Below are 23,004 nucleotides of genomic sequence, written 5' to 3'. Positions count from 1 at the left end.
TGGGAACTACTATTTGAAAAGTACTGGGATAGGTCTGGGATGATGTAATAATAAGCAAGATACAACTCTACCCTCACAAAGATTGCAATAAGTAAAAAGATAAGACAGTTAAATATTAGACTCTAATATAATAACAGTCATATCGTCACTGCATCTTTAGAGCTGTTTCTAATGCTTTCATTGTTGCTGTATTCTCTTTGGTACCTAACAACAACAACAAAAAGAAATAGGGTCTTTGCAGATGTAATTAAGTTAATAATCTCAAGATGCGATCATCCTTCATATACAGTGGTCCTCATTAGAGAAAGAGGAGAAAGAATTGACATACACACAGAAACTAGGAAGAAAGAAAATGGAGGCAGAGATTGGTGTTATGCTGCCATAAGCCAAGTAACACAAGGAGTCACCAGAACCCAGAAGAGACAAGGAAGAATTCTCCCCTAGAGCCTTTGGAGGGAGCATGGCCCTGCCAATGACTTGATTTCATACTTCTGATCTTCAGAACTGTGAAAGAATAAATCTCTGTTGTTTTAAGCCATTAAATTTGTGGAAATTTGTTACAGCAGCCATGGGAAACTAGTACATGCCCCATTGTTTCAAATTACCTGATACTGTCCATTTTCCAAATCTATTGAAACAGTCACTCCTTGATTAAGCTGGGTAATGTTTGTAAACACATGTGAAATCCATGAAGTACCAAGATCATTATCATTGACAAAAGAAAGAGGATGGGCTTCAGGATTCAGCCGTAACACCCTATTATTGGTTGTGTCTTCTGCGTCATTAGGAATGCAGTACCGCTGTTCCAAAGGATGGACCTGAGGGTGGCTGCTGGGGCAGCGGCAATGTGACTGAACATGCAATCTCAGCAGATCTCCAGAAAAGACTTCCAGAATCTCTCTGTGGGCATCAAGAGGCAGATTGTAAGGACAAATAGCTCAACAATGATAGAACCTCTGTGAGCTGCGACAAAACAATATCTCTATTTTAATGTTTCATAGCACCCATTTAGTTTTAATAATTTAAATAATAATTAATAAATAATTTAATAATTTTCTAAACAGAAGATAAAATCAATCTCATTCCTGGCCAAATAAACATACTCATTCTCATAAAAAGGGCTATCAAAAACAGTAAATTCTTAAGTGTTAACATTTTACAAGAAGTGTGCGCAAGCCCTTGTCTGATTATCAAGACATTGATTTAAATATCTTAATATTTTACTATGCCTACTTGTGATAAAAATAAAGGTAACCTTCAGTTAAGTTGTTAAACTGACTTACCACTGAGAGTCAACAATAATATATCGAAAACAGTGAGAGTTATAGACAGGGTCTCCCATTCATCCATGAAAAGAAAGTAAGAAAACAAGTATCATTTTATCTGCTACTGTTTGAGGTAAAGGGACTGAGGCCAAGACCATTTGTCAAGGGTTTCCTGTGACTCATCAGTATGGATTCTGGCACCCTAAAATGCTTTAATGGCTTCAGATCATATGGCAGCTGCCAAAATTCAAAGAAGAATGCCAATTCCAGGCAGATATATTTAATTTTTCCATTAAGGGCAATATACCTATTCTAGATCAGAATTACTCATTCTATTTATAGGCTTTCGTCCATATGACGCCTTTCCAGACATTTCAGGTAGGCCAATTATCAGCAACCCAAGTCTAACTAGAGAGACTAGGCCTTCTCTCAGACCCCCATGTGGCAATGGTGGATGGAGTCACAGTTTTTCCATTCACTCAATCACAGGAAGTCACACCTTCTTCTTTAAATCTCATTGATATTTTTCAATTGATATTAGGTGTTTTTTTTTTATTAAGATTTTATTTTTTTTTTTCCTTTTTCTCCCCAAAGCCCCCAGGTACATAGTTGTATATTCTTCGTTGTGGGTCCACCTACTTGTGGCATGTGGGATGCTGCCTCAGCGTGGTTTGATGAGCAGTGCCATGTCCGCGCCCAGGATTCGAACCAATGAAACACTGGGCCACCTGCAGCGGAGCGCGCGAACTTAACCACTCAGTCACGGGGCCAGCCCCGATACTAGGTTTTAAATTGATATCAGTCCAAAAGTGACTATCCATTGAAATCTTTGCTCCCAAGAAAAAATTTATTTCTCCAAAATTACCACAACACTGCTCTTCAGAATTTTTGAGAAGGTGATTTAAAAAATAATGAAGCTGGTGGAAGTAAATCTCCCCAATAATGTCTTCCAGTGTTACAGCATCCTTTATTTGGGCATCTCTTGATTATATTGATTAATAAAAAGAATATTTTTATTGCTAATGGACATATCACTGACCATAGCATTACCTCAAGAGCAACGCTTCTCAAATTTACAGGAGCCAGTCTGGTGATTTGGAAATTCACCATACTAATCTACATCTCCCTTGAAGAAATATGAATAAACATTATTCCTTTTGATCTTTGATAGAAGTAAATAAGATCAATTCATCCATTCAACAATATTCTATCATATCATCAAATCATAACTCGGGAAAGAAATTCAGAGGACATCTTAAGGAAAATTTCACTTGAACTTTTCTGAACAGAATGGAAACCTACACATCTTTAAGAACCTCTAAGAAAGACTTCCCACCTATTTTAAGATGAGGAAATACTTCATCAAAGCCAGTCAAAGTCTACATAAATATTTGTTCACTGGAAATAGAAAAACACGTAACAATACTTCAAATTACTCACTTATCCTGTCTCCACGTCTAATAGCCCAGTCTCTTGAAACTTTCTCATATATCAAAATAATTAATCATTTTCATTGTTCTACATTCTCTAGTACTTATAAATTCAGAAAGCAATTTTAAAAGGCAGATATAGCAGTTTCTAAAGTATTAGAAACTACTTTATAGAACGTTTAAACAAATGTATTCCAAATTCTATAATACAACTTGATCAGAAATCTAGTTTTCTTAGAAGAAATTCTTTGTAAAGAATTTGATCAATTTCATTTTATGAGAAGTTACCCAATAGAATATTGAGTAGAGAATAACAACCACAGAATAAGCCAAAGCAGGCACTGCAAACATTAATTAGGTGATATTTGCCAAATGCTGTAAAGATGAAAAGTGCTATAATCTTCATGCTACTCTTATTTAAGCGAATTCAGCATTTAACTTTCTACTTCTTGAGCTTTATGATACCATATCTGCTTACCTGTTTGTAAGTGCCACTTGGTATAACCGAAAATCTTGCATTCTTCCAACAAATTGCTCTAAGCCTGCAAAATACATATATGTACAATAAAATAAGTCTCAGTTTAGCAAACAATGGCTGACAAATATTCAACTGAAACTCCTTTAAATTATAAAACTTGTAATCATGTTTATATCACAGCCCTTTCAAATTCTTACAGATTAATATGTATTTTGCGAATTTCACATGAATAATAATAATAATTGTAGTTATCTCCACAGACATTGCAGAACCAATGTCAGAGTGAATCCTTTGGCCAGCGTATTTCCTGACCCAACTCGTGATCTCTCTCCAGAAGTCCCCGCCTCAAATCAAGTTTCTCTCTAGTCTATGAACCTGTAAATCTGTCATCTCATCAGCCCTAAATTTGATTGTCATCTTCTTCTAACTGCAATTTTCAGAGCATTTGCATTGCCAAGAGAAAGACTCCCCACATTCTCATCCTACCTGTTCTATCTCCAAGCTCCATAGCATCAGTTTGACTCCTCTCCAAACTTAGATTAATGCCTGGTCTACAAAATCTCCAATAAATGAGGATAAATTGAAAACCTCTGCCTCATGAGTTCTGAGTTATGCACATCTATCAATGGCATCCTAGCTCAGTCTCAAAATTCCATCACCTCGGGGGAATTCTTCTAAAGCAAGCCAGGTTCAAAACCATGTTGAATTAGGTGACCTTTAAGGTATAGGTAGATATCAACCTTAAAGTACACAATACTGTTTTATTAATTCATTTACCAAATGTTTATTTAGGCTATAATAGTAGATAAGCCCAAGAGAGTGGGAACAGAAAAAAGTAAGAAAACTACCACCTCTAACTTTTTTGTTATGTTTTTGATGAGAAAAAACTTGATAAAAATTCTACCTAGAGTTTGGATCATAGGGACATAAGGGAGGATGTGATCTAATGTATAATGCCAATTAAATAATTAAGTGGGTTTCAAAAAATATTAAATTTAGAGCGACAGCCGCCAATTCACCAAATGACCATTCCTCAAATGTGTTTACTTTTTAACCATTCTGCTTTTATTTTGTCTTGATAATAGAATTTCTTTTTAGTTGAGGTCACATTGGTTTATAACATTATATAAATTTCAGGTGTATACCATTATATTTCGTGTAAAGACTGCATCATGTTCACCACCAAAATTCTAGTTTCCATCCATCACCATACACCTTTTGCCCTCCCCCTGCCCCATCCCCCCTCTGGGAACCACTGATCTGTTCTCCGTATCTATGTGTTTGTTTATGTTCAATGTCGCTAATCATTAGGGAAATGCAAATCAAAACTACAATGAGATATCACCTCACACCAATCAGAATGGCTATTCTTCAAAAGACAAGAAATAACAAGTGTTGGAGAGGATAAGGAGAAAAAAAAAACGCTCATACACTGCTGGTGGGAATGTAAAACTGGTGCAGCCACTATGGAAAACAGTATGGAGATTTCTCAAAAAATTAAAACTAGAAATACCATATGATCCAGCTATTCCATTTCTGGGTATTTATCCCAAGAACACAAAAACACTAATTTGAAAAGATATATACACCCCTATATTTATTGCAACATTATTTACAATAGCCAAGAATTGGAAGCAAACTAAGTACCAATCAGTGAATGAATGGATCAAGAAGATGTGGTATATATACATAGAATGGAACACTACTCAGCCATAAAAAAGACAAAATATCACCATTTGCGACAACATGGATGGAACTTGAGGTTATTAAGCTAAGTGAAATAAGTGAGATGGAGAAAGTCAAATACCATATGATTTCACTCACATGTAGAAGATAAAAGAGTTTCAAAGAATGTTTGATCTATCTTTGTTGCAGCTCCTTGGTGATGCTTTGGAAGAAAGTGGGGTGGAGTAAGGATATGCCTGATGAATAAAAGATGCAGAGTAGAATTAGAACGCTGAATAGTCTGAGATATTGATCTCAGAAGCAGGAGAAGATGAATGAGCAAAGGAGAGTGAGATTCAGAGTCATAAACAGAGTATGTTTCTGTGTGCGTGCATGTGTGCATATATATATTTATATTATATTTATATCAAAAGATGTATTTAATAAAATAAGAAAGAATATTTTACATTAGAATATCTCTTCATGAGTATAAATATTTTCAACTGGTATATTCTAAGAAAAACTATATCAACTAGCCTTCTCTCTCTGCCTCTTGGTCTCTGTCTTCCACAGGCCTCACGACCCCAGGCCTACAGGAAGAAGGTATTCCACGCAGCCTCCTGCTCTGACTTTCCTGTAGGAGAGTTTCTTTACCCTATCTGCCCAGAAACAGACAACTGGGGTAGTGCAATTTATTATTACTCAAAGTGGTGTTAGGAAGACAAAACAAAAAAACACTCTATTAAAAGCTTGCAGAAATTTTTAGAAGATTTCCAACACAACTTGGTTTAAAATTTATCATTAGCTGAAAGAGATAAGAAAATGTGATCAACTGTTCATTTGGCAAACTCGCTTTCCAAGCAGCTTGGTATATTGACCTGGATCCAGGATCTAAAGCTAAGCAAAGTAGGGAATGGCATAAGGAAGGGCAGACTTTTCTTGGAGACATAAGGAAAGATGCAAGAAGAGATGTGAATACAGTTAAGTGATTGTGTCCTTGTGTGCTTTTTGTTTGGGGATGAGGGAAGACAAACCAAGGAAAATACTCCTCATGGTATGAATTTTCTTTCTGAGATGAGAGGAAATGTTGTTTGCCTAGAACGAAGGAAGCTGGATCTGCCTCCTGCTTGTTTCTTCACCTTCACTCATCCCTACCCATACCCAGCCCTTTTTCCCCCAGCATCCTTCATACCCTATGCTCCAGCTCCACAGACTGAATTTGTAACACCCCGCAACTATGAAGCTCTCTCAGCCCTAAGGTTTCGCACATGATTTTCCCCTGCTTCAAATGTTTCTCCCCCACCCCAGCCCTTAATTTCTCAGCTTTGAAATACTTCTTGCTGGAAACTTTCTATGGTCCAACAGGATCCTATAAGCGCCTATAGCACTGTGCATTTCTCATTCTGTACTGCAAACATCTGTTTACTTCTTTATCTGGCCTATTGAGCTAAAAGTATATTAAATAAACTTCCCTGGTAAGATACACAAAATAATAATTGGTCTTATTCTCTCTACTATCTCCTGCTCATAGTCAAGTTCCCGGCATATGGTAAGTTGTGCAAAAAGTATTTAATAATGAAGGAAAAAGGAAGGTGGGACATAGGGAGAAGGAGAGGTATTTGTATCTATAATGAAGATCTATAATGGCTACTACAGCAAATGAGTGAGGAGGTTGACCAGGGGAAAATACAAAGATCCTTAAGAAGTATTTTGAGGGCCATCTAAAATCAGAGATTGTGACTTTGCTTTGGCACAAGTCTGCAAGCTAAGAGATTTCCCTAAATATGCTGATAACCCAAGAGAGGTATCAAATGATTGGAGGTATCCAGAGTCAAGAGTTTTCAGGCAGAGTGCATCAGACGAAAAGAATAGGGAAGTAAGATTCTCATAATAGAGGAGTAGAAGTGATGGACCACAGTACTTAAGTGGACAGGAAAGTGAAACCAGATGAGAGGAGATAGACCAGGAGAAAAGAGAGGAGTCAAGGTATTGGGCATCTGAATAAATCAAAGAAGAGTGTGGTAAACGTAAGGAGGCAAGATATTTGAAACAATTAGAGTATTCACATTAGTACTGGCTGGGACTACACAAAAGCTGAGCAACACAGATCTTGCTCTGGCAGCATCAACTAATGGAACAACAGGAAGGTTCCTACCATGCTCAAAGCATGCTTTGCGTCAAGAAATAGCCCTATTAATTAGAAAAACATTGTTATGGGTTCAATTTTGTCCCCCCAAAAAATATATGTTGTAGTCTTATCCCCCAGAGCCTATGAACATGATTGTACTTGGAAATAGAGTCTTTGCAGATATAATCCAGTGAAGGTGATGTTGTTAGTGTGGGCCCTAATGTAATATGACTAATGTCCTTATAAGAAGAGGAAAACTCCATGAGAAGGCACAGTTACACAGTGAGAAGTCCAGGTGACAATAGAGGCAGAGACTGGAGTCATGCATCTACAAGCCAAGGAATACCAAGGATTAATAGCTACCAACAGAAATTAATTAAGAGGCAAAGAAGAATCCTTATCTTCAGATTTCAAAGAGCATGGCCCTGCTGATCCCTTGATTTTTAGATTTCTTGCCTACAGAACTTTGAGACAATAAATTTCTGTTGTTATAAGCCACTCAGTTTGTGGAACTCTGTTATAGAGGCCCAGGAAACTAATATAGTCATCATTTCCTATTTTTGTTAACATAAGGAGTTATCAAAGAGAAAAAATGAAATTTTATAAGACCTATTCCATGTTATCTAATTTGTTTTCCCAGTATAAAAAATTTTCTAAAATGTCTTATATAGTATCTGTAGGGAATATTTTATCTCAAAGTACCCAGAAAATACAGATCATAACAAAAAAGGGATAATCACTTGTGATTTTCAACAACCTACTATAACTGAAAGATAGCAAAAATGATGAATGCTGTAATTTTGTCAAAGCCTAAATCATGGCTTTAAATTGTCAGAGTGGCTTCATATTTTTGTGCTTTCATTCATTCAACAAATATTTATTGGGAGCCTATTATGTGCTAGGCACTTTCAGAGGTTCCAGAGATGCATCAGTTAACAAAACAGGCAGAAAAAAACCCAAACAGACAAAAAAACTTGCTTTTATGGAGCTTGCATTCAAGCAGCTAGATGAACATAATAAATGAGTAATTTATATAGCATATTAGAACACATGAAATGCTATGAAAAATGGAATAATTAGAGCAGTTTGGAAAGCAGAGTTGGATTTTAACTTGAATGATATGTTCAAGAGAGTCCTCACTGAAACACGGTATTGACAGGGGAACGGGAATGAATCATGCATAAATCTAGGGGAAAAATATTCCAGACAGGGGTCAATGAGTGCACAGACCCCTAAGGCAGTATGCTTGGTATGTTAGAGGAACTGCAAGGAGCTGGCATTGTGGAGCAGAATAAGAGAGGGGAGGCTATTGGAAGATTAGGTCAGACAAGTAACTGGCTAGGGGGATGAGTTTCAAATTGTTAAAAGCCTTGTCGCCTATTGTAAGGACTTTGGTTTTTATTCTGAGTGAAATAGAAAGTCACTGGAGGGTTTAGAGTAGAGGAGTGACATGATCTTAGGTTTATTCAAAAGTGTTAAGAATAGAATGTATGAGGACAAGGGTAGAAACAGTGAGACCAGTTAGGCTATTATAGTCATCCAAGTGAAAGATGATGGTAGTAAGACCAGGGTGTAGAAGTAGAAGTGTACATTTCAATGCTGATAAATTAGAATTCACTTTCTATATTTTAATAATAGTTAAAGGGAAGCTCTGCTGCAGAGGGATAATGAAATCTATTTTAATATCCATAAAATAAAGGGGCTGGGTTTTATGACCTTTAAAAACCATTTTAGTTTTAAATTCCGGAGTCTGAACATAGAACAATCACATCCTCTACTATGGAATTCATATTTGAAGGAATCTCTAAAAAAAAGTTACAAAAAGTTCTCTAAAGACCTAGAGTTAATGTAAATCATCCATTGAAAACAAGAGAATTGTGATTTTGACTTTGGGGGACAATATCATAAAATATTTCAAGGACACAGTCATAAGGGTGGATTTTACTTCCTTTGCTAGTTGCCAATTTTTTAACAACAGATATACATTGGAATAAACATTTCACAAAGGGATTCTTCTTTGAAAAAATATTCATATGGCAAAGATAGGTCTAAATTATATAAATTGATCAAAGAAATAGACATGACTCATACCAGAAAGACCTCATTGTTTTCTATTCAGAAAATAGATACATAATGACTGAAAACAAGCAGTACATCCACCTTACAACTGGCGGCACGGCAAAATTAGTTAAATGGAAAAACTGTGAGTAAATAATCTAATATATACATCAGGGTAAAACAGGTTTGCAATAAGACTAAATAAATAAATGTCACATCATTTGGAAAGAAAGAAATAAAATTGCCTCTATTCTGGATAACATAACTGCCTACTTAGAAAATCCCAGTAAATCTACACAAAGGCTACTAGCATTCAGCAATTGTGTATGATACAATTTCAATATATAAAAATCAATTCAATTTCTATACAATAGGAATGAAACACTGGAAAAAAAATTTTTTAAGTACCACTTATATTGTCCCCAAACATGAAATATTAGTTATAAATCTAACAAAGGATGGCAGTATCTGTAGGTAAAACTGCAAGACAATGATGAAATATTTACAGGATGTCATCAGGAATGACAGAGGAAGAACCAATAAAAATTTTCTCTGCTGTAAAAGCAATGAGAACACTAGCAAAGAGTGTCAAATCAACTTTTCTGGAACTCTGGAAATTAACCAAAGATTTTCAAGAACCCAGGGAGTGTTTATTTTTAAAAATGTTTTGTGGCATTTTAACTTTCCCTATTTCCACCTTCCTCTCTGCTACTCAGTGGTAACCTTGAAAATGAACATTCCATAATCACAGTGAAAAGTAGCAGCCACTGGAGGAATCAGAACGAGATTGGAGCCCTTTCAAAGCTCCAACCTCAGAAAATTGTCATTATTTAATCTGTCTGGCAGTACCATAGAAAACCCTATGAGTAAAGCTTGAACTGGCTCTGAGTTTGCCCAGTGGAAACAGTCTTTTCTCTGGGGATATTTGTTGAAAACAATTAGTGGCAACTGCTTAACATGGCAGTTGCCTAAGGTAGCAATAACAGTTGGGGAAAACAAACCAAAAGTGTTAAAAGGAAAAGCTGAGGAATGACATACTCACAGGGGGCTTTTCAAAGCTCTGACATATTCCTGGGAATCTAGAAGACCATGCACATGCAAAGGGTGATGTGTATGTCCAGAGATATGTGCATTCCCAAGAGAGACCTGAGAAGAACCTAAACTCTCACCTCTGCTTGACCTTGTGGCTCTGTAAAGCAGGAGGTAGTGACTAAAGAAGAGTACTAATCTACCTGGCTGAGTGCTGATGGCATGGTGCAACACACATACAGAGACTTCAGAAAAGATTGAAAAACTCATTGGTTCTAGGAATTTAAGAAATTCTCTGTTCAATCATTAGCTGAGTACTATGCTAACTGAACAGGGATTTCAGTGGCCACATATGACAAAAATATAGACTTTACATAATTTGTTCAGGGAAGTCACTAAACAAGCAAACAGCAACAACAATAGCAAATAGCAGCAACAACAAACCCTGGGAAAGGAAAGACTCTGATTTCCAGATTCACAATGTTATATTATTTAAAATGTCCAGTTTTCAACAAAAAATTATAACACATGCAAAGATCAAGAAAGTATGGCTAATACACATTTGGGGGGAAAAGTAGCCATAGAAACGGGACCAATTGTAAGACCACGTATTAAACTTACTGGACAGACTCTAACTCAACCATTTTAAATATGTTCAATGAACTAAAGGAAATCATATCTAAAGAACTAAAGGAAAGCATGAGAATCATGCCTCAGCAAATAGAGAATATGAGTAAAGAGACAAAAATTATAAAAATGAAAAATTCACTAAAGGAGCTCATCAACAGATACAAATGAACAGAAGAAAGAATCATTGAACTTGAAGATAGGTCAACTGAGATGATCTAGTCTGACAATTAAAAAGAAAAAAATGCAGAAAAATGAACAGAGCCTCAGAGACCTGTGGGACACTATACAGTATACTAATGTAAGCATAACTGGAATCCCAGGAGAAGAGAGTTAGAAAGGAGCAGAAAGAATATTTTTAAAAATAATCACTAAAACCTCCCAAAATTTGGTGAAAACTGTTAACCTACACATCCAAGAGGCTCAATAAACTCCAAGAAGGATAAATTCAAAGAGATCCACACTTATATATATATCATAATCAAACTGCTGAAAGACAAAGAGAAAACTATGAAAGCATCAGGATAGAAATGACCCATCTCATACAGGGGATCTTCAAAGAGATTACGAACAGATAATTCATCAGAAACCATGGAGGCCAGAAGGCAGTAGGATGACATATTTAAAGTACTGAAAGAAATAAAGACTGTCAACCAAAAATTCCCTTTCCAGTAAAACTATCTTCAAATATGAAGGAAAAAATATTACATTCCCAGGTAAAAACTGAGAGAATTCATGGAAGTAGAGAATTCATGGCTGCTTTATAAGATGTAGTAAAGTAAACCTTTAGACTGAGATGAAAGGACATTAGACAGTAACTCTAATCCACATAAAGAAATAAAGAGCACCTTTAAAGGTAACTACATAGATAAATATAAAAAACAATATAAATGTATTTTTATTTGTAATTCTTTTTTTCTTTTGATTTAAGAGACAACTGCATAAAGCAATAACTATAAGTCTGTGTTGATGGGCATCTAACAACACAATTTGTATGACAATAACAAGAGGGAAGGAAACAAAACTATATAGGCACAGATACCTTACAGTAATTACATTAAATGTAAATGGTTTAAATGCCTCAATAAAAAAGTAGATATTGGCAGAATGAAACAAGATCAAAACCACAAATACGATCCAACTATATGCTTTCTACAGGAGACAAACTCAAAGAAACAAATAGGTTAAAAGTTAAAAGATAGAAAAAAATATACCACATAAACACATCCCAAATAACCAATGAGTCAAAGAAGAAATCACAAGAACCAGAAAAATCTTTTGAGATAAATGAAAATGAGTACAAAATATATCATACTTTATGAGTTTCAGGTAAAGCAGTGATTCAAGAGAAATTTATAGCTGTAAATACATATTAAAGAAGAAAGTTATTAAATCAATAATCAGCTTAAGAAATTAGGAAAAGAAGAGGAAACTCAACACAAAGCAAAGAGAAGGAAAGAAATTACAAAGATTAGAGTACACGCAAATGAAAGAGATAATATAAAACAATAGGGAAAACCAACAAAATCAAAAGTTTGTTCTTTGAATGGTCAACAAATTTGACAAAACTTTTCCTAAACTAACCAAAAAAAGAGAAGAGAAAAGTTAAATTACTAAAATCAGGAATGAAAGAGGGGACATTCCAACTGACCTTATAGACATGAAAATATTAATAAGGGAATTCTATGAACTGTATGTCAACAATTAGATAACCTAGATATAATGGACAAATTCCTAAAAAGACATAAACTACTGAAACTGACTAAAGAAGAAACAATCAGAATAGAGAGATGATAAGTAAGGAGATTAAATTAGTTGTAAAAAATTTCCACAAAGAAAATTCTAGACAAGATGCCTTCACTGGTGAATTCTTCTAAACATTTAAAGAAGGAATAACACCAATCCTTCACAAGCTCTTCCAAAAAATAAAAGAGGAAGAACACTTCCCAACTCATTCTGTGAAGTCACCCAACTCTGATACCAAAACCAGTAGAGACATCACAAGAAGAAAAGTTACGGATCAATATGTCTTATGAATATAGGTGCAAAAATCTTCAACAGATTACTAGTAAACATAATCCAACACCATAAATAAGGATTATACACTATAAGCAAGTAGGATTTACTCCAGAGATGCAGGGCTGGTTCAACATGTGAAAATCAAATAATGCACAATATTGATAGAATAAAGAACAAAAACCAAATCATCTCCATAGATGCAGAAAAAGCAATAGCCAAATTCCAACACTGTTTCATTATGAAAACACTCAACAAACTATGAAACATGGGAACTTCCTCATCTGATAAAGGGCATTTATAAAAATCCACAGCTAACACCATACTTAATGGCCAAAGAGGAAATGCTTTTCCCCTATGATCAGGAACAAGACACGAATGTTCATTTTTGCCACTTCTATTCAACATTGTTCTGGAGTTACTAGCCAGGGCAATTAAGCAAGAAAAAGAAAGGTTTTCCAGATTACAAGGGAAGAAGTAAAACAAATGTGTACAAGGAGAAATTTACAAGATGTTAATTACACAATTGTACAAACTATACAAAGAGAAAACAACCTAACTCTTAACATGGGAACAAATAAATAATATATGCTTTTATTCATAAAATGGATATTAATAGAGCAGCTAAAATGAATGAACCATATCTCAAAAAAATAATTCTCAAAAACCATTTTTACGGAAAAGCCAAGTTGAAAATATACTAAGAAACCACTTAGGTAAATTTTAACAACATGAAGATAACAACATACATTACTTAAGGATACTTACATATATATTAGGTTGAGTCATTTGAAATAATTAATATTTAGCCATTTTTAATCTATAAAAATGGCAATTTTATATGGTTCAACCATATAATAAAAGTATTAAAAAACATGAGAATGACAAATGTAAATACAGAATAGGAGAGGAGGATCTTTAAATTTAAGGATTTTTTAAATTATTTTAATACGTTTTGAAGATGCCAAGTGAAGAAAGTGTATCAAGGAAGGAGTGATCTCAAGTCTGTTAAATGATGTTGATGGGTCCAATAAGATAAGAACTTGAAAGTAACTATTAGATTTAAGATGTGAAAGTCTGTAGAAATCTGACATGTGCAGTCTAAATGCAGCGGTGACCTAAAGCCTGACTAGCTGATAGAATTGGAAAAGAGGAATTAAAGACAGCATTGTTGGCAATACTTTGGGGGAGATTCACTTAAAAAGAGAAATCAAGAAATGAAACAGTGGCTGGTGGAGGAAATGGGATCAAGAAATTTTTTTAAAGGAAGAATAACAGCATATTTCCAGGTCCTTAAAAATATTCCATTAATACAAGAAAATTTTTACAATATAGGAGTAAATGGGGAAAAACGCTAGGAAATAACTTGGGTAAGATCCAAATTATATGACAGAGGTGGGTAAATACAGCAGTGGGAATCTATAGAAGTTCTTTTATGATTCGTTTTAATTTTCATAGTGATGTAGGACATAATATCATCAGCTGAGAGTCAGGATAAGGAGTAAGTCAGGATAAGGAGAGAACATATATCTAACCATGTACACAGTTGTCATAGGCAGGGAAAGTAAATGGACGAGGGAAATATGGACTGATTGCAGGGCAGCTTAGGGGCACATATGAGGTCTATGGTCATAAATTTAAGGCATTAAAAGTCATCCTGTTTGGGTATATTAACTAGTCCTGTGGCAATATCAAGGCAATACAGCAAGTGAGAAAAAAAAAGCAGGAGAGTCAAAGTGTGTACAAGGAAGTGATTATAATATTTGGCCGTGAAACTTAGGCTGAGTAAGAAAAGACAGGACACATCAAGGGAGTGAGGGACAGTGGGAAGTTGTTTAGATCCGTTGATTGAAGACCCCAGAGAAGTTGAAAGATTACTGGATTAAGGGTAGTAGAAGGTACAGCTGATAAAGGCAAGCCTATATCTAATGGAAAAGGGAAAACCATGAAATTTATATGCTACACAAAGTAATTAAAAGATTGCTCTGGACAGAGGCAGCTGCTAGGAAACACTGAGGTGAAAAGCAAAGATGCTGCTCAGCATAATCGCATGATCACTAGTGAGCCAGATCTGACTGCTACATATGTAACAAAAAAAGTGAAGAACTCTCAACGTGTTTCAGTTTTAAATATTGGCAGGAAATAGATTTCAGGCAAACCAAAGAAAACAGAAGTAAAAGTTTAAAAAGTCAGAGGTAGAGTTAAGGCCCACAAAAGCCAAAAATCTCCAGGAAAAATTAGAAGAAGAAACTAGAAGGCCAATACTCGAATTCTACCAAAATAATCCTTGGGGCCAATGGGTATAGAGACTGGCCACAGCTGAGAGAACCTAGAGGGCTGCAGAGATAAAGCGTGGAGTTGGTCAAAGAAAGAAAAGAGGTACCTATCAGATGTTACAATAACAGTTGAACTTGTGCTTCTGATGGAGATGTAGCAAGTTGCAAGAGACCATCACTTTGCTATCAACCTAATGACCAAAATAAGCCAGATAAGCTACAAAATCATTTTTTCAATCCATCAGAAAGTAGAGGACAGAAAGAAATCTAAATGAACTAAATTCTAGAAAGCAACAAGTCTTTTATAGGAGACATGAGACCCAGGGCTGCTCCCATCCCTATCAGAGAGGAAAGCAGCCACAAGGAGGCTGAATGACAGATTAGGCTTCCGAAGAGCGCCAGCTCCACGGTGAGTCTGCACCCATCCTGACTCTATTCTCAAATACCTGAAACCAGTGGGAACTAAATAATATGAAAACTGTCATGAAGGCCACATCCAGATCAACTTCAAATCGGTTTGATGGTATTCTTCTCCTACACACTTCTCCCCAACACACACAGACACACACACACAGTCCAGAGGCCTGATAGAACAAGCAGTGCTCCTTTCTCTGGAGGTAAATATTATTTACTTCCATCTGTTCCATTCTTTTATATAAAATGTCTGGCACACAATAATAAAAATATTTGAAGACACATGAAGAAGCAAGAAAATGTGGCCCATTGTACAGAAAGGAAACAGCCGATAGGATGCAATGCAGACATGGCCCAGATTTTGGAATTATCAAATAAGGATTTGAAAATATCTAGGACGAAAATACTAAAAGATCTAGTGGAAATGGTGGCAATATGTGTGAATATATGGGGAAATATGAGCAGAGAGATGGAATCTACAAAGAAGCAGCCCAATGGAAATGCTGGAAATGAAGAGTATGATATTAAAAATGGAGAATTTTCTAGATAGGCTTAACAGCAGATTAGATACAAAGTACAAAGTGATCAGTGAATTTCAAGACAATCCAAAGAGAAACAGGAAGACAAACAAAAAATAGGGAAGACAAAAAGAAATAAACAAAAATGTGCTCAAGATCTGTGGGATAATATCCAGTGTTCTAACATAAATGTGATTGAAGTCCTAGAGGAAAAGGAGAAAGAAAACGGAAAAAAAGAAAGAAAAATTTAAAGAGGTAATTATCAAGAACTTCCAAAAGTAATGAAAGCATCAACTTACAGAGCCAAGAGTCTGGTCAAACCTCACCCAGGATAAATACAATGAATTACATGCAGGCACAACATACTCAAACCACTAACGTCAAAGAGAAAATCTTAAATTTACATGGAAACATCGACATGAATGATGGCTGATTTCTTACCAGAAAAAATGAAGGCAAGAAGACAATGAAACAAAAATCATTAAAGTGCCGGAGAAAAAAATTGCAATATAGAATTCTACATCTAGTGAAAATATTCCTCAAAAGCAAAGATCATTTAAAGACGTTTTGACTAAAGCTTAGAGAGTTTGGTTCCCACCAACTGAACCATAAGCAATGGAAAAAGAAGTTCCTCAGGCTGAGGAGAAATAACATCGGGTGGAATGCAGGACCTAACGGAAATATTGAAGAGTACCAGAAAGGGCTAATCTTTAAAGAGAGAAAGAAATTATTTCATGGAATTTACCTATACAAAATACAGCAGTTTTAAACATCTAGTATGTTGTTGCTCCAAACTGAACATTCTTTTCCTCTGCCACCTTGGAAAATTTTGATTTGGAGCCAAAAAAATTGAATAGAGCCCCATGACCATTATTTTAAAATACTTAAGTTTCACAAAGCCAGTAAACTTAATATCTAAATTAGCAATATTAACATTAACATACGTGACAGCAAAATTTTGAGTACCTAATAGGAACCATGTATATGTTATTCATAAGTTTTACAATTACCTTGAAAACTATGTATTATAAAACGCATTTTACAGATGAGGAAACAAATTAGGAAATTGGACTGAGAAGTTAAATTCTTTGCCAAAGTCACTTGGCTTTTAGGAAGCTGAGTTGGGATACAGATCCAGCTCTCTCTGATTCTAAATTTCATGCCTTGATTCTCAGGCACTAATTATTGGAGCAATAATAATTTGTACGTACAAGGAGTTAAATGTCCAATGAAGATTTGTATTTCTTCAACCCATGTTAAATTTAGAGTATATTATACTACACACTCTTGCTTTTTTCATGTAATAACACATCAGAAACCTGTTGCCATGTCTACAAATAGATACATTTCATTTCTCTTAATGGTGCACACTTTTCTTTTGTAGGTATGAATTATGATTCTATCAATTTCCTTCTGAAGTTTTTAACTAGTTCCAATTCTTTGCTCCTTTAAATAATTCTACAAGGAACATTTCTGAGTACATATTTAAGGCCTTGTCTAATTATATTCTTGAGATAATGTCCTGCAAGTAGAATTCTTAGATTAAATAGCTTTCACCATTTGTACTTTCCATAGTTAGCCAGGTTATCCTAAAGTCTTTCCAACGTTAGTATTATCTCTTTTTTATTCCTTGCCAAACGAAGTACAAAATGATAAGCACTGTTTGAATTTTAAATTCTCAGTTTATTAGTCAGATGTTTCAATAATTTCCTTTAGTGTTTCTGGCCATGGTATCGTGCTAATAAAAGTCTTCAATATGCCAGGATTATAGAAACTTTGACTTCATTTTCTTCTACTCTTTCATGGTTACATATTTTACAGTTAAATTTTAATTCATCTGCAGTTTTTATTTAGTATGATTTTATTTAGTATAGTATGGTTTAACTGATCTTTTTATTTTTGGAACATAGCTGGCCAATTGTGCTGACAGCATTCCTAGATATCTCTTCTGTGGTAATCTGAAACACTGACTTTATCTGTAATTAAACCCCTCTATTCCTGTATGTGCCTTATTCTCATACTCTTCTTCCATTCCGTTTACCTGTCTTAATTCATCAATTTCCATAACCTTTCTATTTCTTTTCTCTTTATCTAATTCCAAAAAAAAATTTTCTCAGAAAAATTTTAGCATAATTTCACCTGAACTAAAAGGAAAATGGACTCCTTACCTAGCTCAGGTTAGACATGTTAACCCATGGACACTAGTAGAAATTGAGTAGTATTCCAACTCCATTATGAAGAAAAAGCAGCTGGATTAAGATACAAAATACAGGGGTCAGCCCAGTGTTGCAGTGGTTAACTTTACACTCTCTGTTTCACTGGCCTGGGGTTTGCAGGTTTGGATCCCAGACATGGACATATGCACTGCTCATCAAGCCATGATGTGTCAGCATCCCACATAAAATAGAGGACGATTGGCACAGATGTTAGCTCAGGGCAAATTTTCCTCACCACAAAAAGAAAAAAAAAGATACAAAACACAGAAGACATGGAAGGGGAGTTGGAGTTATCTTTAGATGATTTTTTTTCTACCCTGTGTATTCATTTTCATAGGTACACAATAAATGTTCATTGGTTCCTTAATCATCAATTACTTTTTTAAGAAAAAGCTACACATTTTTAAATGCATAATATAGAATTTCCCATATTTAAAGAGAAATTATAACTCTGTTGATAAATGAGTTCAGAAATAGCTCTGAAAAATTTTGCTTCACATGATTTTGCTTTGTTTTGTTTTGTTTTGAGGAAGATTGGCCCTGAGCTAACATCTGTGCCCATCTTCCTCTACTTTATACATAGGATGCCTGCTACAGCATGGCTTGACAAGCAGTGCATATGTCCATGCCCGTGATTTGAACCAGTGAACCCCACGCTGCCTAAGCGGAGCACGTGAACTTAACCACTGCACCACTGGGCTAGCCTCTGATTTTGTATTTTTAAATACAAAATTTGGAGGACTGTTGTAGTTTGTTACCATGATGACTTTAGAGACTCCTTACAATTACACGTCTGCTACCACACCTCTCCTAGGTTTTACACCCAACTGGAGGCATTGAAATAAACCTACAACGGAAGAAAACGGTCTGAAAGGGGACAGATGTGGATGGTCTAAGGTGTTTCTATTTGTATATTTAAAAATCAGCCTGACCAAATCAGATTATCCCATCAAAAATTAAATGGATACATATCCCATTAATATGTATACAGGGCTCAGTGAAAAGCATTCATTTGTTCCATTGGTTAATTTCCTAACAGAGGCAAAGACACGGACTGCAGCAACAGAAAGTGTCATTGGCAACATATTTTTCTAGAAAGTTATGCTAGTTAAAAACGAGACCCAAAGTAAAAGCTCTATAGCAGCCAACACTCATGTGAAAAGTTGTTGCTTCCTGGGTGCAGAAACAGAGAAACAAGTTAAGCCTAGCCAGAGAAAGAAATAAAAGCCATCTTGATCTCCTATAAGCCTTCGTTTGACGTGACTGTGTCTGAGGCAGTGTCTGTTCCAAAGCAGAGACAGCCGGCCTGGCACTGCATGAGAGCGCCTTTAATTCAGCTCGCAATAATCTCTTGCACAATTACCTCTCCTGAGCGAAACCATCTTGGATATGGACAAAAGTATGGAGGACAGCGACTTAATTTTTTGATTAAAAAAAGGAGCAAGCGAGAGAAAGAAAATGATTTATAATAAGTCCATGGGAACATTCTGTACCTATCTCTTTTCTGATTAGAGAGGTGGCATGGAGCCTGGCTCATTAGGCAGAAGTAATGAGCCAGTCTATATGCCATCTCTAATTAGAGAAAAGATACAGTAGGTACAACTGTACCTATAAATTGATAGAATAAAGATAAAAATTATTTTTAAATATCTTTTCCTCACGTAGCTCACTGATACTCAGAATTTAAGGAGAAAATTGTAATAAAAACTAAGTAACATTTGAAAGAAACCCTTTTCCAATGATATGTTTTCTAATCAGAAGATAAATTTTTACACAGTATAAAAATGAGTATCATATTCAGTCCACACTGTCCTTTTGAGGCATTAATTCAACATTTAGTATACGGAAGTGGAATAGAAGTAAGTCATTTCAACCCCATAGTGCATAGTAGACAAATTTACGACACTATCAAGTACTTTGAGCAACATTTGGTGCAATAAAACACTTTTAGAAGTACTAATGGGGATTAAATATTGAAATAAAGCTCACAAGATTTAGTGTGTTATTAAGAAATTCTGCATTCAGAGTGCTTTATAAAATTCTTCAATATTCTAATTACTTAAACCAAGTTCCTAAATGTATAGATTCCTTAAAATGTTACTTCTTCATATAGGTTTAGCTTGATCAAAGAGCATACACAAATTAAAATAATAGAGTCATTTATAGACATTCTTTCTTTTGATCTCTCAAGAATTCTATGGAAATTGCTTCACAAATTTCTTATTCTGTCTCACAAGAAGACAGATGTTCAACGAGGTTAATAATAGCTGCCACTTATTGATCTTTACTATATGACAAGCAACATATTCTAGACATACGTTATTTCATATAATTCTTATATCTCTATAGAATTATTTATTAAAACATTATTTAATAGATTTGAACCTTAAGACTTGAAAAAGATACATATTTGGATCAAAGGCACACACTAGATTGGATTCAATTCTGGGTTTATTTGACACCAGAGCTTGGAAATTTCAGCACAGTGTTTATAATGTGTTTTGAATATTAAAAATATACACTTTCTTTCTTTAAACTAGACACATGTCCAGATAACTCAGGTCATAGGGGAAAGCAAACTGAAATTTTACATTATTTCAAAATTAATAATAATAATGCCACCTATAAATATCTATATGACAACTCTAAAGTCATGGCCACTTGTGCATTTATTGCAAACATTTGAAAAGATTTGAGCGCATACTATGTATCAATGATGGGATTGTATAACTATTAGAATTAAAATTTAGCAAGGTCATTGGACTTAAGGTCAATATAAAAACTGATGATATTTGTGTATAATAGAAACAAAACTAGAAAATGAAGTCTAAAAACAATCCCAAGCATAATTTTCTGAACAAAGAACCAGAAACACAGCACTAAGTCTTAGAAATATCAGTGAGAGCTCTATATTGAAAACCAAAAACGTTTCTGGGAGAAATGAAGGAACACACTATGTTCATGGATTGGAAGACAATATTGTGTAGATTTCCATTGTCTCAAAATTGAGTTAATGATTTAAATTTTTTGTGAAAACTAGCAAAATTTTTGTGAAAACTGCTTCTAAAATTCATGTAATACAAAACAATCTTGAAAGAAGCAACAAGCTGGAGAAATTAAACACTTCTAGATATTAAGACTTTTATGAAGCTACAATAATGAAAACTAAATTTTTGACTCAAGTATGGGCAAACAGATCTTTAGAACAAAATAGAGAACTTAGAAAGATACCCATCTTCATGCATACAGATAGAAAATTTGCACCAATGTTACCCCTGCCAAGCAGTGGAGAAATGACGATAAGTTTAAAGAAAATGTTTCTAGATCAATTAGATATTCAGATAGGAAAAAAATAAATCTTGACCCCTACCTCATACCATGGTCAAAAATCAATTCTAGATAGAACATAGGCCTAAATTTGAGAGGTAATATAATAACACTTCTAGAATAAAGTGCAGGAGAATATCTTCATGATATCAGGATTTGCAAAGATATCCTAAACAGGACATAAAAAGTACTAAGTATAAAACAAAAATTAGTAATTGGACTTCTTTAAAAGTAAGAAACTCTGTTGATCCAAGAATATCATTAAGAGAATGAAAATGTAAGCCATAACCCAGAAAGTGATATTTGCAATCCGTGTATATGTCAAAGAATTCATGTTCAAAATATTGAAGAGCTCCTATGTATCAATAATAAAAAGACAGACTATCCAATTAAAAAATTGGTAAAAAACTTAAATAGGTACTTCACAAAAGAGTATATCTACATGATCAATAAGTACATGAAATGTTTTCAATATCATCAGTCATCAGGAAATACACCACACCCACTAGAAAGGCAAACAACAGTAACATGACAATACTAAGTGTTAGTAAAGAGGAGGAACAGCTGAAATTCTCCAATATTGCTGCTTGGAACATGCACTTTAGAAAACTAAAGTATTTCCTAAAGCTAAAGAAAGAGCAACATACAATATAGATAAATCTCACAGGCACGGTGCTGAGCAAAAGGAATCCAACACAGAAGCACTTTTGGCTTAATTTAATTTGCATGAGTTCAGGAATAGGCAACACTAACCTATGGTGACACTATTCTGTGTTTACTTTTAGAGCTGGTATTCGCTATGGGTCTTTGAGATACAGGAAATGTTCTATAACTTTTTCTGGATGAGAGTTACACAGCTATGTACATGGATTAAAAATTTGTCAAGATGTGCCCATAATATTTTTGTATTATGTTGTATGCATGTTATGCCATCACTAAAAATTTAAAATAATATTTTTAAATTTCTATAATGCAAAGTTATTAGGCTATCTAAAAACTGGAAAAACACGTGCAACATAATATTCTTGACATTAGAGAGCTTTTACATATAAATAAGAAATTCCAGAGTGTAAATATGGGCACACAACATGAACAAAGAATTCATAAGTGAAATGTAAATGATCAAGGCATATGTGGAAGGCTATTCAAACTCACTAATGGCCAAATAATTCTGAGGCACCATCCAACAATATTGTCCAATGAGACAAATGGCAAATGTGAAAAAAATGGGTAATTTTCAAGGTCAGTTGGTATTTAAGGAAGCAAGTACTTGACTATATTTTTAAATAAGGTTGTACATTTTCACAACCTTTCTGGAGGTAGTCTGTTGTTATGCGTTAGAGTAATCTTTCTAATATGTTATTAAAATATAAAGTGGCCATATACTTCAACCTACCTATTCAACTTCTATAGATTTATGTTAGGGAAATAATTATAATAGTATTAATACATTACATATTAATATGGCTTAGTATATAGAAGTCACAGTTATGCACTTATTCAACAAATATTGAGCAACTACTGTGCACCAGATGCTGGAGAAACAGTATGCTTTTC

General features: G+C 34.7%; 1 protein-coding gene across 1 annotated transcript in view; it reads right to left on the bottom strand.

Annotated features, from left to right (window-relative positions):
- Positions 1 to 23,004, bottom strand: part of USH2A (usherin) — a 733,563-nt gene that overhangs the window by 647,862 nt on the left and 62,697 nt on the right. The window contains exons 4-5 of the mRNA XM_046679838.1: positions 3,174 to 3,237; positions 606 to 900 (exon numbers count right to left, since the gene is read on the bottom strand). Of these exons, the coding sequence (XP_046535794.1) occupies positions 606 to 900; positions 3,174 to 3,237 (359 nt within the window). The remainder of the gene's footprint in view (positions 1 to 605; positions 901 to 3,173; positions 3,238 to 23,004) is intronic.

The sequence above is a fragment of the Equus quagga genome, chromosome 12 (assembly GCF_021613505.1).
Source record: "Equus quagga isolate Etosha38 chromosome 12, UCLA_HA_Equagga_1.0, whole genome shotgun sequence".
Taxonomy (NCBI): domain Eukaryota; kingdom Metazoa; phylum Chordata; class Mammalia; order Perissodactyla; family Equidae; genus Equus; species Equus quagga.
The sequence above is the reverse complement of the archived record's forward strand: the minus strand, read 5'-3'. Positions and strand labels throughout refer to the sequence as shown.